The sequence below is a fragment of the Moschus berezovskii genome, chromosome 5, assembly GCF_049115385.1.
Source record: "Moschus berezovskii isolate FMDL1 chromosome 5, NW_MosBer_1.0, whole genome shotgun sequence".
In the NCBI taxonomy this organism is placed as follows: Eukaryota; Metazoa; Chordata; class Mammalia; order Artiodactyla; family Moschidae; genus Moschus; species Moschus berezovskii.
Genome location: NC_142464.1, coordinates 5,715,440 through 5,732,484, shown reverse-complemented (window position 1 = coordinate 5,732,484; position 17,045 = coordinate 5,715,440). Strand labels below are relative to the sequence as shown.

Below are 17,045 nucleotides of genomic sequence, written 5' to 3'. Positions count from 1 at the left end.
TGGAGAATCCCAGGGACGGGGGACCCTGGTCGGCTTCTGTCTGGGGTCATACAGAGTCGGACATGACTGAAGTGAAGCAGCATCAGCAGCAGCAGTAACATTTCAGCTTATTCTCAAAATAAAGAACACTTAATGAATGTTACCAAGATATTTGAAAAGTGGTCTAAAAATGATGATGTCTCACTATCTACTGGAAGCCATTTTTTGACTCACTCCAGTCCCTTTGCCTTTGACCCATACTCTCTGTTGCCCATAACTGAGTTCTTATAATTTTTTAAAATTGTTTTATTTTTATTTTCTTTTCTCAAATCTATCTGACTTTGCTCATTCTGAAGTTCTTTAATTTGCAATTCTGTTCAATAGTCATTTCTTAACATTATCCAACACTTAAAAATACTTGAAAAATATCCCAATTTTTGTTTATAGAATTTTAAATCATATTAGAGTAAATTAGAACATACCAAACCAAGATACTCACCACCACTTTCAAATCTTCTCATGGTCTGAGAAGTTGTTTATGAGATGTAAAGAATAAAAGAACAGAACAGGCTCAGATATCAGTATCACAACAACTTTGGAAAGCAAAAGCAGGCACTGCATCCTAAAAGGCATATCCTCACATGTGGAATACCATGGAATAGCAATTCCTGAGGTCTACTTTGCCTTATAAATATGGAACAAAGCCTGTGGACTGATATTATGTCATCCTTGTGAGTGAAAACAAGATGATAAAATGTTCACTGTGGCTTGTTTAGTGCAATCAACCTTTCCCCACAACATTAGCCCTGATTTTTTTAAAAAAAATGTCAGTTCCATATTAAAATCCTCCGTCTCAGTAGAACAAAATCCAAAATCCTAAAATCCTACAAGGATTTGTTGTGACCTGGCCCCTCAGAACCTCTCTGGTGTCATCTACTCCCATTATCATCAGCCTCTTCATGTCCAGACACATGGGTCCCCTTGCTGTTCCTCACACATGACAGGTGCCCTCCTGCCTCAAGGTCATTGTAGAACTATTATCTCTACTACCGTCTTTTGGGTAACCATCTGAAAGACTTCCCACTATGTATCTCAGCTCTTTACTCAAATGCCACCTCCTCTGACAATCCTCTGCTTCTCTTTTATCCATTATGAACCTAGGGTACAGTTACTGCTTTCTTTTTTGCTTGTCTTTGGTCTACATTCCTCCACTGGAGAGTAAATTTTATAAAAATGGGGCTTTTGTTTTGTTCAAAGATGCATTCCTATTACCTGAAAGAGTATCTGGCTCAAAGTAGACTCTCAATAAATATTACTCTTGAATGAAGAAATGCAAGTAAATGTAGTCAAAGACTCAACTCACGTAAGGCATTCAGACAATATTTTTGACTTTCTATTTAATGAGGTCAAGGTTGCTGATGTGAAAACCATAGAAATTAAGCAGTTCCAAGCATAAATAAATAGTATATGCCCAGAGTCACACTGTTATTCTCTAATTATAACCTGCATGTAGTTACTTACAAGGTAAATCCCAAAATAGACCAGTGCAAGTTGCTCGAGAATATGCATGGCATGTATGGATTGAACAATAAAAACTTCATGTATGTTACTTGAAATTTGCTATGTTTTCAGAACTGCTTGTATCCACTCCACCTTCCATCCTTACCCAGACCAAAAAATGTATTCTACCTGTTGCACTATATTCAATCAAATTCAACAAATTTCCCCTGACTTATGATTTAACACTGTATTTCCTAAAGATAATCAAGTTTGGGTTTCCTTATGGCAATTTTGTGACTGTCTCTTCCCCACAATGCTCTTCACCCTCTCTCTGGTGACCCTCTTGTCACAGAGCTCAAGTGTGAGAGAGAGGGTATGGGGCATCGGTGGGCAAAGGATTAATCTGACCACTTCTCATTTGAGTACACAGTTGCTCCAAGATTGGGGAAACTTCCAAGTCTGAGGAATTCAAACTGTTCTCCCAGAAGAATCTGGCACTGGCCTTTCTATGAGGTGTATTAGAGGGTTTACAGTGCCAGCTGAGCCTTCCGTGAAATCTGCTATTAACCATATGAAAGAGACCTTCTCATTTCACCTCCCTATTCCCAGAGTGCCACCTCACCCCATAAACTTATGCAGGGTTTTCATTCAGAAAATTCAAGAAAATAATTCCCCACGTACCCTCTTACCCATACAGTTTTGAAAACATTTGAGTTTGAACTCTCTGATTAAGGTCACCAACTGTTGTTCAGCTGTCCAGTCATGTATGACTCTTCATGACCCCATGCACTGCAGCACGCCATGCCTCTTTGTCCTTCATTATCTCCTGACGTTTGCTGAAGTTCATGTTTTTGTATAGGTGATACCATCCAGTCATCTCATCCTCTGATGCCTTATTTTCCTCCTGCCTTCAATCTTTCCCAGCATCATAGACTTTTCCAATGAGTCAATTCTTCACATCAGATTATCAAAATACTGGAGTTTCAGCTTCAACATCAGTCCTTTGAATAAGTATTCAAGGTTAATTTCCCTTAAGATTGATTGGTTTGATCTCCTTGTTGTCCAAGGGACTCTCAGGAATCTTTTCTAGCACCAAAGTTTTAAGGCATCAATTCTTTGGTGTTCTGCTTCTTTACTGTCCAGTTCTCTCACAACCATACATGCCCACTAGGAAGACTATAGTCTTGATTATATGGACCTTGCTATGACAAGATCAACTATAAGTCCATGGAAGCTAGTAGTCCTCTAGGTTACCATTGTCTTGGAACAGTTTTCTCAGAGCTACTGAGATAATGTCTCCCAGGGTCAGAGTCACAAATATTCCCACCAAATGAAATAACTCTCTGCTTTCAGGTGGTGACTATATTTTTTAGTCAACAGTTTTGCTGACCAACATGAAAGGACCCAGATCAGATTTCTCTCCTCCACCTGAACTCTAGGAGAAACTGAAGCCACCAGCAGAGACCTCTTGTGCTCATCTGCTTCCTCAGGAGTTCAGGATGGATTTGAGTAAGTCTCCCCTAGTCCTCAGATTTCCCGTGTTGGTTGAGAATCTGAATTTTTATTTGGTGGGTTATATCAGATACCTTCCCCCTCTCAGTAAGATACTGATAGCTTATGTGAATGATGTTGGGTTTGTGACTTCTGACGAATAGAATTTAGCTTCAGAATAAGACACAAGGCTTTGGGTACACAAAAATAAAACTTTTGTGGCAAAACATTTATTACACTGAAAAGGAGATAGAGAAAACTTCTGACATGGACATCAGAAAGGGGGAAGGGTATGTGGAGAGTGCCTGATCACTAGACTTATCAAGGGAGACATTTTCTTCAATTGGTTATTAAGAATAAATCAAAAGAGTCTCTCAAGGTTGTAAAGGTCTTACCAGATCCATTCCCCCTATATATATATTAAGATAACAGGATTATTCAGAAGGTTCTTAAGAAGGAGAAACATGTCCTCAAACAGGATACATAGCTGTTATATAATCATTAGAACAGACTTTAAGAAAACAAAAACAAAAACATACTCTTGACCAAGATAAGTTCTTTTGTTGTATAATCATTAGCTCTGGGCTTAATGAAATTTAGTCTTAGAATAAATAGATTGTTGCCATAACAACTCAGAGCTTAAGATAGGTCTTCTGTGATTAAGACAAAGGAATGTACAAAATAGCTTATCCTTTTCTCCTCCTCCTTTTCAACTTACCCAAGAGTTAACCCTCTCAGTACAGGTGGGGGGTGAGTCGAAAGACACGAGGAAATACCCACCCTAGATACTGAGCAGGGCTTGGTTGGAAGATATCTAGAGAATTCCCACCAGGTTGAAAGACACTGGGAAGGGGAGGTAGTGTGACTTGATTTAAAGACACTGAGTTGGCTCCACTGTAGAATGATATAAGGAATGGGAGCTCATATTTGCAAGTACCTAGTTAACTGGAGAAATTAAATCTTACCCTAAATATTCAGGGGGCTCTTTAATGTATACATACTTAAAAATTACAAGTTGGATTGGGAAAACCTTATGCATTGCCTTTTGGGGGAAGCTCAGATTTCACTGTGTCTTTGATTTTTAAATGTCCTGTATGATCTTCCTGAGTTCTATTGTGTGTTTGTTTATAATAGGCCTATAAGAGGTCTTTTGTGTTACTAATTGGTGTCCAAATGATGGATCCTTTTAAAATTAGAAAAACTAACAAATTATTAAATCTAGAGCATTATTTTTATTTATTTTTTAAATTAAATTATTTATTTTAATGGAGGCTATGATACTGTGAAAGTGTTTCACATAATGTGCCAGCAGATATGGAAAACTCAGCAGTGGCCACAGGACTGAAGCGGTCAGTTTTCATTCTAATCCCAAAGAAAGGCAATGCCAAAGAATGCTCAAACTACTGCACAATTGCACTCTTCTCAAATGCTAGTAAAGATATGCTCAAAATTCTGCAAGCCATGCTTCAGCAATACATGAACCGTGAACTTCCAGATGTTCAAGCTGGTTTTAGAAAAGGCAGAGGAACCAGAGATCAAATTGCCAATATCCGCTGTATCATGGAAAAAGCAAGAAAGTTCCAGAAAAAATATCTATTTCTGCTTCACTGACTATGCCAAAACCTTTTACTGTGTCGATCACAACAAACTGTGGAAAATTCTGAAAGAGATGGGAATACCAGACCACCTGACCTGCCTCTTGAGAAACCTGTATGCAGGTCAGGAAGCAACAGTTAGAACTGGACATGGAACAACAGACTGGTTCCAAATAGGAAAAGGAGTACGTCAAGGCTGTATATTGTCACCTTGCTTATTTAACTTATATGCAGAGTACATAATGAGGAACGCTGGACTGGAAGAAGCACCAGCTGGAATCAAGATTGCTGGGACAAATATCAATAACCTCACATCTGGAGATGACACCACCCTTATGCCAGAAAGTAAAGAGGAACTAAAAAGCCTCTTGATGAAAGTGAAAGAGGAGAGAGAAAAGGTTGGTTTGAAGCTCAACATTCAGAAAACAAAGATCATGGCATTTGGTCCAATCAGTTCATGGGAAATAGATGGGGAAACAGGGGAAACAGTGTCAGACGTTATTTTTGGGGGGCTCCAAAATCAAAATTTCAGAATGTTCCACAGTTTATAGGCTTTGGCATAGTCAATGAAGCAGAAATGGATGTTTTCCTGGAACTCTCCTTCTTTCTCCATGATCCAGCGGATGTTGGCAATTTGATCTCTGGTGCCTCTGTCTTTTCTAAAACCTGCTTGAACATCTGGGAGTTCACGGTTCACATATTGCTGAAGCCTGGCTTGGAAAATTTTGAGCATGACGTTACTAGCTTGTGAGATGAGTGTAATTGTGCGGTAGTTTGAGCATCCTTTGGCGTTGCCTTTCTTTGGGATTGGAATGAAGACTGACCATTTCCAGTCATGTGGCCACTGCTGAGTTTTCCAACTTTGCTGGCATATTGAGTGCAGCACGTTCACAGCATCATCTTTCAAGATTTGAAATAGCTCACTGGAATTCCATCATCTCCACTAGCTTTGTTCGTAGTGATGCTTTCTAAGGCCCACTTGACTTCACATTCCAAGATGTCTGGCTCTAGGTCAGTGATCACGTTATTGTAATTATCTTGGTCATGAAGATCTTTGTACAGTTCTTCTGTGTATTCTTGCCACCTCTTCTTAACATCTTCTGCTTCTGTTAGGTCCATACAATGTTCCCTTGGTATCTCTTAATATTCTTGAAGTGATATCTTGTTTGTCCTATTCTGTTGCTTTCCTCTATTTCTTTGCGTTGATCACTGAGGAAGGCTTTCTTATCTCTTCTTGCTATTCTTTGGAACTCTGCATTCAGATGCTTATATCTTTCATTTTCTCCTTTGCTTTTTGCCTCTCTTCTTTTCACAGCTATTTGTAAGGCCTCCTCAGACAGCCATTTTGCTTTGTTGCATTTCTTTTCCATGGGGAAGCTCTTGGTCCCTGTCTCCTGTACAATGTCACGAACCTCCCTCCAGAGTTCATCAGGCACTCTATCTATCAGATATAAACCCTTAAATATATTTCTTACTTCCACTGTATAATCATAAGGGATTTGATTGAGGTCATATCTGAATGGTCTAGTGGTTTTCCCTACTTTCTTCCATTTCAGTCTGAATTTGGCAATAAGGAGTTCATGATCTGAGCCACAGTCAGCTCCTGGTCTTGTTTTAGCCAACTGTATACAGCTTCTCCATCTTTGCCTGCAAAGAATATAATCAATCTGATTTTGGTGTTGACCATCTGGTGATGTCCATGTGTAGAGTCTTCTATTGTTTTGTTGGAAGAGGGTGTTTCCTATGACCAGTGAGTTCTCTTGACAAAACTCTATTAGCCTTTGCCCTGCTTCATGCCTTGCTCCAGGCCAAATTTGCCTCTTTCTCCAGGTGTTTCTTGACTTTCTACTTTTGCATTCCAGTCCCCTATAATGAAAAGGACATCTTTTTTTGTGTGTGTTAGTTCTAAAAGGTCTTGTAGGTCTTCATGGAACTGTTCAACTTCGGCTTCTTCAGCATTACTGGTTGGGGCATAGACTTGGATTACTGTAATATTGAAATCATTAAACAGAAATCATTCTGTCGTTTTTAAGATTGCATCCAAGTATTGCATTTCGGACTCTTTTGTTGACCATGATGGCTACTCCATTTCTTCTAAGGGATTCCTGCCCACAGTAGTAGATATAATGGTCATATGAGTTAAATTCACCCATTCCAGTTCATTTTAATTCACTCATTCCTAGAATGTCTATGTTCACTCTTGCCATCTCCTGTTTGACCATTTCCAATTTGCCTTGATTCATGGACCTAACATTCCAGGTTCCTATGCAATACTGCTCTTTACAGCACCAGACCTTGCATCTATCAGTGGTCACATCCACAACTGGGTATTGGTTTTGCTTTTGCTCCATCCCTTCATTCCTTCTAGAGTTATTTCTCTACTGATCTCCAGTAGCATACTGGGCACCTGTCGACCTGGGGAATTCCTCATTCAGTATCCTATCATTTTGCCCTTTGATACTGTTCATGGGGTTCTCAAGGCAAGTATACTGAAATGGTTTACCATTCCCTTCTCCAGTGGACCACATTCGGCTGTGGTCCATGTGATCACATTGACGAGTTTCCTGCGATTATGATTTCAGTTTGTCTGCCCTCTGATGCCCCCTCGCAAATCCTACCGTCTTATTTGGGTTTCTCTTACTGTGTGCGTGGGATATCTCTTCACAGCTGCTCCAAGAAAGCGCAGCTGCTGCACCTTACCTTGAATGAGGGATATCTCCTCAAGGCCGCCCCTCCTGACCTTGAATGTGGATTAGCTCCTGGCCCTCCTGTGCCCGCACAGCCACCGCCTATTGGACGTGGGGTAGTTCCTCTCTTTCACCGTCCCTGGCCTCAGGCGTGGGGTAGCTCCTCAAGGCCGTGCCTCTTTGCATTGTCGGTTGCGCCGGGGCCGGCATCTCTCGAGTCTGCGCCGCCGGGGCCAGCGTCTCTCGTGTCTGTCTGTGCCACTGGGGCCGGTGTCTCTCGCGTCTGTGCCCAAGGAGTAAGCGTCTTTTTATTTCATGGCTACAGTCACCATCTGCAGTGATTTTGGAGACCAAAAAAATAAAGTCAGCCACTGTTTTCAATGTTTCCCCATCTATTTCTAATGAAGTGATGGGACTTTATGCCATGATCTTAGTTTTCTGAATGTTGAGCTTTAAGACAACTTTTTCACTCTTCTCTTTCACTTTCATCAAGAAGATCTTTAGTTCTTCTTCAGTTTCTGCCAGCATATCTGATGTTATTGATATTTCTCCTGGAAATCTTGATTCCAGGTTGTGCTTAATCCAGCCCAGTGTTTCTCATGGTGTACTCTGCATATAAATTAAATAAGCAGGTGACAGTATACAAACTTGATGTACTCCTTTCCAGATTTGGAAGCAGTCTGTTGTTCCATGTCCAGTTCTAACTGTTGCTTCCTGACCTGCATACAGGTTTCTCAAGAGGCAGGTCAGGTGGTCTGGTATTCCCATCTCTTTCAGAATTTTCCACAGTTTGTTGTGATCGACACAGTAAAAGGTTTTGGCATAGTCAGTGAAGCAGAAATAGATGGTTTTTTGAAGCTCTCTTGCTTTTTCTATGATTCAGTGGAAGTTGGCAATTTGATCTCTGGTTTCTCTTCCTTTTATACCAACTTGAACATCTGGAAGTTGATGGTTCACGTATGGCTGAAGCCTGGCTTGGAGAAATTTGAGCATTACTAGCAGGTGAGACGAGTGCAATGGTACCGTAGTTTGAGCATTCTTTGGCATTGCCTTTCTTTGAGATTGGAATGAAAACTACCTTTTCCAATCCTGTGGCCACTGTTGAGTTTTCCAAATTCGCTGACATATTGAGTGCAACACTTTCACAGCATCATTTTTCAGGATTTGAAATAGCGCTACTGGGATTCCATCACCTCCACTAGCTTTGTTCATAAGGATGCTTCCTAAGGCCCACTTGACTTCACATTCCAGGATGTCTGGCTCTAGGTGAGTGATCACACCATCGTGATTATCTGGGTCGTGAAAATCTTTTTTTGTACAGTTTTTCTGTGTCTTCTTGCCACCTCTTCTTAAAAGTATCTGTTTCTGTTAGGTCCACACCATTTTTGTCCTTTATTGAGCCCAACTTTGGGTGAAATATTGCCTTTGTATCTCTAATTTTTTTGAAGAGATATCTAGTCTTTCCCAATCTACTGTTTTCCTCTATTTCTTTGCATTGATCATGAGGAAGGCTTTCTTAAATCTCCTTGCTATTCTTTGGTACTCTGCATTCAAATGGGCATATCTTTCCTTTTCTCCTTTGCTTTTCACTTCCTGTCTTTTCACAGCTATTTGTAAGGCCTCCTCAGACAGCCATTTTTCTTTTCTGAATTTCTTTTTCTTGGGGATGGTGTTGATTCCTGTCTCCTCTACAATGTCCAGAACCTCTGTAGTCTGTAGTTCTTCAGGCACTCTATCTATAAGATCTAGACCCTTAAGTCTATTTCTTACTTCCACTGTATAATCATAAGGGATTTGATTTAGGTCATATCTGAATGGTCTAGTGGTTTTCCCTACTTTCTTCAATTTAAGTTTGAATTTGACAATAAGGATTTCAGGATCTGAGCCACAGTCAGCTCTCGGTCTTGTTTTTGCTAACTTTATAGAATTTCTCCATCTTTGGCTGCAAAGAATATAATCAGTCTGATTTCAGTGTTCAATATCACGGTAATCCAAGTCCATGCCCTAACCAGTAATGCTGTTGAAGCTTTATTTGAACGGTTCTATGAAGACCTACAAGACCCTTTAGAACTAACACCAGTCACAATGGCCATCATCAAAATCTATAAAGAAGCTGTGGTTCATATATATTATGGAATATTACCCAGCTATAAAAAGGAACGCATTTGAGTCAGTTTTAATGATGTGCATGAACCTAGAGCTTATTATACAGAGTGAAATAAGTCAGAAATAGAAAGATAAATATCATATACTAAAACACATATATAGAATCTTGCAAGATGGTACTGATTTTTTTTTTTTTTTGCAGTGCAGCAATGGAGAAATAGATATAGTGAACAAACTCATGGACATGAGGGGAGAAGAAAGGAGAAAATGAGATGTATGGCGAGAATAGCATGAAAACTTACATGATTGTCTGTAAAATAGATAACTAATGGATATTTGCAGTATGACTCAGGGAACTCAAACATAGGCTCTGTAACAAACTAGAGGGGTGGGATGGGGAGGGAGTTCCAAGAGGAAGGGGACATATGTATACCTATGGATGATTCATGCTAATATTTGACAGAAACCAACAAAATTATGTAAAGCAGAATTGCTTTCAATAAAAAAAAAAAAAGGAATCACCAGTGTCAGGATGAGAAGATGACATCAGAAATAAACAGCTGTCCCAAGATACTGGACCTTACTCTTATGACTGGTTCATAAGTTCTCTTCTTAGTTTCTTGGACTCTTACACGTGAATTAAATGTTTTCTGTTCTGTTTTTGTGTTTTCTGTCATGGGCACGATCTTATGCAATTTTAGAAGTCAGTCAAATGGTTGAGTTTGGTGAATTGCCTGCATCCAGTACTTCTGGTTTACCTAATGGGTTTCTTGCCTCTACCTCAAAGTCTCTGATTGGATACCTTTTAGAAAGTTTATTGTAGAAGAAAAGATATCTACTGATATCTCTGGATGGGAGCCATTCACTTGTCCAATCAAACATACTTATCTAACGCTAGCCATAAATATAAAATTTCCCTTAAGGTTACTCTAGCTAAGTCAGAATAACAAGTTAAATTTAGGAAAAAAAAAAAAAAAAAACAACTCTAGACTTTTAGAAGGGGGTGCTTCAAAAGTTATGGGATGTATTTATCTGGCTAACACCAGACTATGGTGATCTAAGCTTAAAGCTACCCTCACACACACACACACACACACACATACCATGCTGGAAACAAATATACCATACCAATCATAACCTAATAATACTAGAAAATTAGACTGGGTGTCTTACAAAAATTGCCAATGTACCATTTCTCCTTAATATGGTGATTGCTGTGGAACAAATTGGATCAAATGTCCAGAAATATAGACTCAATGGCTTTGTGGGTCCAGTATATGGCCCTGGCTTCCACCAGGCTGGCTAGGAAGGTGTACTTTAGGATTCCCTTGAGTTCAAGGCTACTTCTGTACAAACTTAGATGTGACTACAACAAATTTACCATCAATACAAACCTGATGGACTAAGAGATCTATATTTTCTTGGTATGATCATTTAATAGCTATTTCTGTGCCTTCAGTAGGATTAGAATATGTTATTTCTCACATTGAAGCCTTAAAAAATTCACTCAAAAGACATTAAATGACAGCAACCAAGCTATTAGTCTACTAAATTCTGAGGTTTCTATGATGAGAAAAGCTGTCTTACAAAACCGTATAGCCCTTGATATACTTACAGCATCTCAAGGGTGCACCTGTGGTATAATTATACTGAATGTTTTATTTATATACCAGATGAATCCTCTAATGTGTGATGTTTTAGGAAGATGGTGTAGTTCTGAAAACTCATGGTTTAAATACCTATTTGTAACTTTGCTACTGCTGCTGCTACTAAGTCACTTCAGTCGTGTTAGACTCTGTGTGACCCCATAGACGGCAGCCAACAGGCTCCACAGTCCCTGGGATTCTCCAGGCAAGAACACTGGAGTGAGTTGCCATTTCCTTCTCCAATGCATGGAAGTGAAAATTGAAAGTGAAGTCGCTCAGTCATGTCCGACTTGTTGCGACCCCATGAACTGCAGCCTACTAGGCTCCTCCATGCATGGGATTTTCCAGGCAAGAGTACTGGAGTGGGTTGCCATTGCCTTCTCCGATTTGTAACTTTAACCACATTAACGGTACTGCTTGTTATCTGTTTATTTTACAAGACTCTTGTCTTTTATATTACACGATGTATAACCAGGCATTTGGCCAAATTAATCACAGCTCAATATCTTAAAGAAATAAGTCACATTTATAATGTAGAATAGTTGTAATAGTGTGGTTCTAGGTTGGAAAGGACAACAAGGGATATATCTCCTAGATTCTATTAGGTTAGAATATCCAGAGAATCTTTTATTATTTGTAAATGGGCCTAAACCAGAAATTAACACCCAGAGTGATTTTTGGATGAGGACCTTCACCTGATCTGAGATGAGCCTCCCAGCACTGTGGGGATGGAAAAAAGAAAAAGTCATGAAATATCTCCCAAATATAGTTAAATTTATGACCATTGGGAGACTGTGAAATAAAAATACATCCTGCCATATTAATAAACAAACAAAGTTATGGTCATCAGCAATTTCTGGTCTTCAAATGTGAATGAGGGCTCCCCAAACTGCGATCCAGAAGATACTGTCACCTTCCTCCCCATACTGATTGCTGAGGAGCTGGAAGAATGCAAGAAGAAAGGTGAACAAGAGAACAAGGCTGGCCCCAGATAGCTGAGATGCCTATGAAAGGAATGCATTCAATGAGCCCAGAGGCGAGCATCTTCCCATACATTGAATGCTAAATTCCTTAACTTGATATCTGATCTTTGATGTTCAGACTTCCTGCTCTCTTTGCTGCAAACTTGTATATAGCCTGACTTCCCCTCCTGCTTCCTTGGAGCAGTTTTCTCAGAGCTACTGAGGTGCTGTTCAGGCTCAGAGTCATAAATATTCCCACCAAATAAAATAACTCTGTACTTTCAAAAACAAATTGCCTATTCCTATTGAGAAAACAGACTTTCATTTAGGACGTGTGTGTACACATTCAGTCGTGTCTGACTCTCTGTGACCCTGTGGACTGTAATCCACCAGGTACCTCCATCCATGGGATTTGTCAGGCAAGAATACTGGAGTGGTATGCCATACTCCATCATTTAGGATAGAATTAAAAAAAAAAAAAAGACTCACAAAAGCTGTTTAAATAGAGCTCAGATAGGGAGAATATAGACCTACAGCCAAAATAGTTTCTTAAATAGGAAAAGTTGAGTAAAAGTGAATATCACACAAGCTGTCCAAGATTAGTCTGGATACAAGTCACAAATTTCAAAAGAAAGAAGCATAACTAAACTGAAGCTGCTGCAATTCAACTTATGATGGGTTACATCCTCATGAAAGTGAAAATATTAGTCTCCCAGTCATGTCTGACTCTCTACAATGCCATTGACTGTGGCTTGTCAGGCTCCTCTGTCCATGGAAATCCAGGCAAGGATACTAGAGTAGGTAATCATTCCCTTCTACAGGGGTCTTCTCCACCCAAAAATTGAACCCCAGTCTCTCATATTTCAGACAGATTCTTTATCCTCTGAGCCACCAGGGAAGCCCTATGTCCCAATACTCCCAGGGAAAGTTGAACGCAGTAGGTTGAAATGTATTAAATACACCTAACCTACAGAACATCTTACACCCAGTTACCTTAAACGTGCTCAGAACACCTATCTTAGTCTACAGTGGGGCACAATCATCCACTACAAGGCTTATTGTATGATAATATGTAAGTGATGAATATCTCATGTAATTTAGTGATTACAGTACTGAAAGTAAAAAAAGAGAAGTGTTCTATTGGCTGTTTATTCTCATGATCCATGATTGTGGGTGTGATTTGGAACTGTGCTCACTGCCACTGCCCAGCATCACTGAAGAAGACTAACCCCAGATAGCTAGCCTGGGAATAAATAAAAATTCAAAATTCAAAGCTGAAATTCCGAAGTACAATTCCTACTAAATACATATCATTTTCACACATTAAAAAATTGTAAGTCAGACTGTAAATGGGGGACTATCTGTATTAATCTGACGTTACCTTTATTCAATATGTGAAATGATATAGGGCGCATGGCTGAAAAAGGACACATGGCAAAGGCGTACCCATAAAGATGGCGCCTGATGGATGTCAGGAGGGCGTGGCCCCAGGTAATCACAAAAAAATTGTGATTGGCACCTGAACACTTCCCCTTGCATGAACAGTGCATGATTACCCTAGACCTCTGTTGTGACGTCAGCGCGTGATGACCTGAGCCTTAATATGATTGGAGCCGACCGCAGAAAGTCCCTTGCAAAACCCCCACAGTTCAGTTCAGTTCAGTTCAGTTCAGTCGCTCAGTCATGTCCGACTCTCCGCGACCCCATGAATCACAGCACGCCAGGCCTTCCTGTCCATCACCAACTCCCGGAGTACACTCAAACCCACGTCCACAGAGTCGGTGATGCCATCCAGCCATCTCATTCTCCGTCGTCCCCTTCTCCTCTCGCCCCCAAACTTTCCCAGCATCAGAGTCTTTTCCAGTGAGTCAACTCGTCGCATGAGGTGGCCAAAGTATTGCAGTTTCAGCTTTAACATCAGTCCCTCCAATGAACACCCAGGATTGATCTCCTTTAGAATAGACTGGTTGGATCGCCTTGCAGTACAAGGGACTCTCAAGAGTCTTCTCCAACACCACAGCTCAAAAGCATCGATTCTTCAGCGATCAGCTTTCTTCACAGTCCAACTCTCACATCCATACATGACCACGGGAAAAACCATTGCCTTGACTAGACGGACCTTGGTTGGCAAAGTAATGTCTCTGCTTTTTAATATGCTATCAAGGTTGGTCATAACTTTCCTTCCAAGGAGCAAGCGTCTTTTAATTTCATGGCTGCAATCAGCATCTGCAGTGATTTTGGAGCCCACAAATATAAAGTCTGACACTGTTTCCACTGTTTTTCCATCTATTTCCCATGAAGTGATGGGACCAGATGCCATGATCTTTGTTTTCTGAATGTTGAGCTTCAAGCCAACCTTTTCACTCTCCTCTTTCACTTTCGTCAAGAGGCTTTTGAGTTCCTCTTCACTTTCTGCCATAAGGGTAGTGTCATCTGCATAGCTGAGGTTATTGATATTTCTCCCAGCAACCTTGATTCCAGCTTGTGCTTCTTCCAGCCCAGCGTTCTTCATGATGTACTCTGCATATAAGTTAAATAAGCAAGGTGACAATATACAACCTTGACGTACACCTTTTCCTATTTAAAACCCCCATACTTGCATTTATATACAGAGGTCTTGTAACAATAAAGCAGAACTGCCTTGACAGAACCCCCGCTGCGTCTGAGTGTCCTTCTGTGGGCGAGGAGGGCTGTGGGGCAGGCTGCCAGCTCACCATTCCCCTGGGGTTTCTTCCCCACCACTCCGGCGCGGGGAGGCAAAACAGGCTCCGCATCCGAGGCCGAGGACTCGCCGATGCCTTGCTCTCCCCTGCGGCACCACTGTGGGAGAAACAAGGGGACCTCACATCTGGTGCTGTGACTCTGATCCCCTCGGAGAAAGAGAGCCTTCATCGCAAGGTCTTGAAAGAGAGACGACAAAAAGGTTCCACGAGCCTCTGTGTGATGCTTCCATTGAGGAGTGCAACCCCAAGACAAGTGTATTAAGGTAGAAAAGAAACCTTCAAGGGTGAGCGCTATAATCCTTCCCTCCTATTCTCCCCTTCTCTCTCTCTCTCCCTCTCTCTCTTACTCGGGGGGTTCAGTGAACGGCAATCGCTCGCAGGCGTAATCGAGGCTACCTGCCCAGGGCACTCCTTGGGGGAAGCCAAAGACCCCTCGAGCTGAGAACTTAGTAACGGGAGCCCAATTGGGTGAACCCCCCTTTTTGTTTCCCTTTCTTTCTCTCACTTCTTGCCGAGAGTGAGGCCAGAACCCCTGTGGGCATGGGGTGGGCACTTAAAAGCTGATAGGGCGCCCGCCACTTAAAGACTCCTGTGACAGGATAAGGGGGTCACGGAATGGGCTAGAGGCCCCTAGGGCACCCGCCCCCATCAAGAAAATTTCCATGCAATGACAAAGGCACACAGTTCCATCAGCATCACACAGGCCCAATCACTCGGCCACCACCACTCCCCATAGGACCTTTCTTGGTGGACACTCTCGGCAAACATGCCTTCCTGTGTCTGCTCACCATGGGGACTACCATTAGCAAAACCGATGAGCCCGCTCTGAAGGCCCTGAAGTACATGCTTAAAAATAGAGGACTCGAAATCTCTGACACCCAGGCCATCAAAGTCTGGGGGGCTATTACCAGATTGACCCCATGGATAGATTCGGCCAACCTATTCTCATGGGATACCTGGGATAGGGTCCAAACTCTAGCTAGCAAAAGGGAAATTCCCGACGGAGAGGAGCCACCCTTGGGGTTCTACCCCACAATTTCCACCCGTAAGACCTGTTTCGCCCCCAAAAAGGGACTGGTAAACGAGGGAGAGGTTACCACCCATAACGCTGAAAAGCAATGGGAACAATTTGATGATGAGCGTGCCACCATAAATTTCGAGGAGAAAGAGAGGGGACCAACTATAGCCAATAACTTATGGCCTCCCTCGGGGAATGAAAAGAAGTCCAACCAAACTGAAGATTTCCTCAGCGCCCCCAGTGTCCCGGAGGCCCAAGCTCATAAGTCCAATCTGTACCCCCCTCTGCCACCCCCTCTCAAAGGGGGGCTCGATAACGTCCCCCCATGGAGATTAAGGGAATCCCCATGGAAAGGGCGGGCCTATCCCGAAGACCACTGGGGGGCACCATCACCGTTTAACCCAGACTCAATACAGGCCTTCCCCATAAATGTAAACCCCGGGGGGAACCGGCCAGCAGCCTGGTACCCTTGGGAAGCCCAAGACCTAAAAGAGCTCAAGAAGGCGGTAGCAGAAGATGGCCCCAATTCTCCATGGTTGGAGACTATTCTCCAGCGTCTAGCTCATCAGCCTTGCATGACCCAAGATTGGAAAATGCTATGTAAGCCCGTACTCCCCAGTAACACCTACATTAAGTGGTGTGCTTTTTTCAAGGAGGAATGTCATGCCCAAGTGGAAAGAAACCAAACTGCTAACCCCGTCATCCCTGTAACTTTTGGGATGTTATCCGGGACAGCAGATCAATGGAGCATGGGACCCCATCAGGCCACTATCCCTGCTCCTTATACAGACCAGGTATGAGCCATATGCCTAGCCGCCTGGAGAAAATTAGCTGAAGGTCCCGGCAAAACCCCCATATCAGGCATTAACCAAAATAATAATAATAATAATAATGAGGACCTCTCCACCTTCATAGATAGAGTGGAAAAAAGCATACAAAGAAAATTCCCCCCAGGTTCCTTAAGAGATCAAATTGTCAAAATGTTGGTATGGGAAGGGATGAATTCCGACCACAAGGTGGCCTGCGCAGGGCAGAAAGATCGATCCATGGAACGATGGATAGTAGCCACCAAGGATATTGGGACACAGCACTACCAAACTCAAGCAATGGTGGCTGCAATGGAGTCTCAAACCAAGGTGATAGCTGACGCTCTCGCCTCTGCCTTCAGTAAGGTGTCCATGGCCCAAGGTGCCTCCCCTGAAGGCACCCTCAAAAATCAAAAAACAGGCAATTGTTTTCAATGTGGAAAGGAAGGGCGCTTTAAAAAGGACTGCCCCCTGAGGCCAGGGAGAATTGGAAATAGAGGGCCACCTACAACACCCTGTCCGTGTTGTAAAA

At 42.0% G+C, this 17,045-nt stretch overlaps 1 protein-coding gene across 1 annotated transcript; it reads left to right on the top strand.

Annotated features, from left to right (window-relative positions):
* Window positions 1–15,478: 15,478 nt before the first annotated feature.
* On the top strand, window positions 15,479–16,507 carry LOC148777783 (endogenous retrovirus group K member 9 Gag polyprotein-like). The gene has a single exon (XM_088836655.1). It carries the CDS (start codon window positions 15,479–15,481, stop codon window positions 16,505–16,507), a length of 1,029 nt encoding a protein of 342 aa, XP_088692781.1.
* Window positions 16,508–17,045: the final 538 nt, after the last annotated feature.

Excerpts from the sequence above, each read along its gene's own strand:
- LOC148777783 (XM_088836655.1), top strand. The coding sequence starts at position 15,479 with ATGGGGACTACCATTAGCAAAACCGATGAGCCCGCTCTGAAGGCCCTG.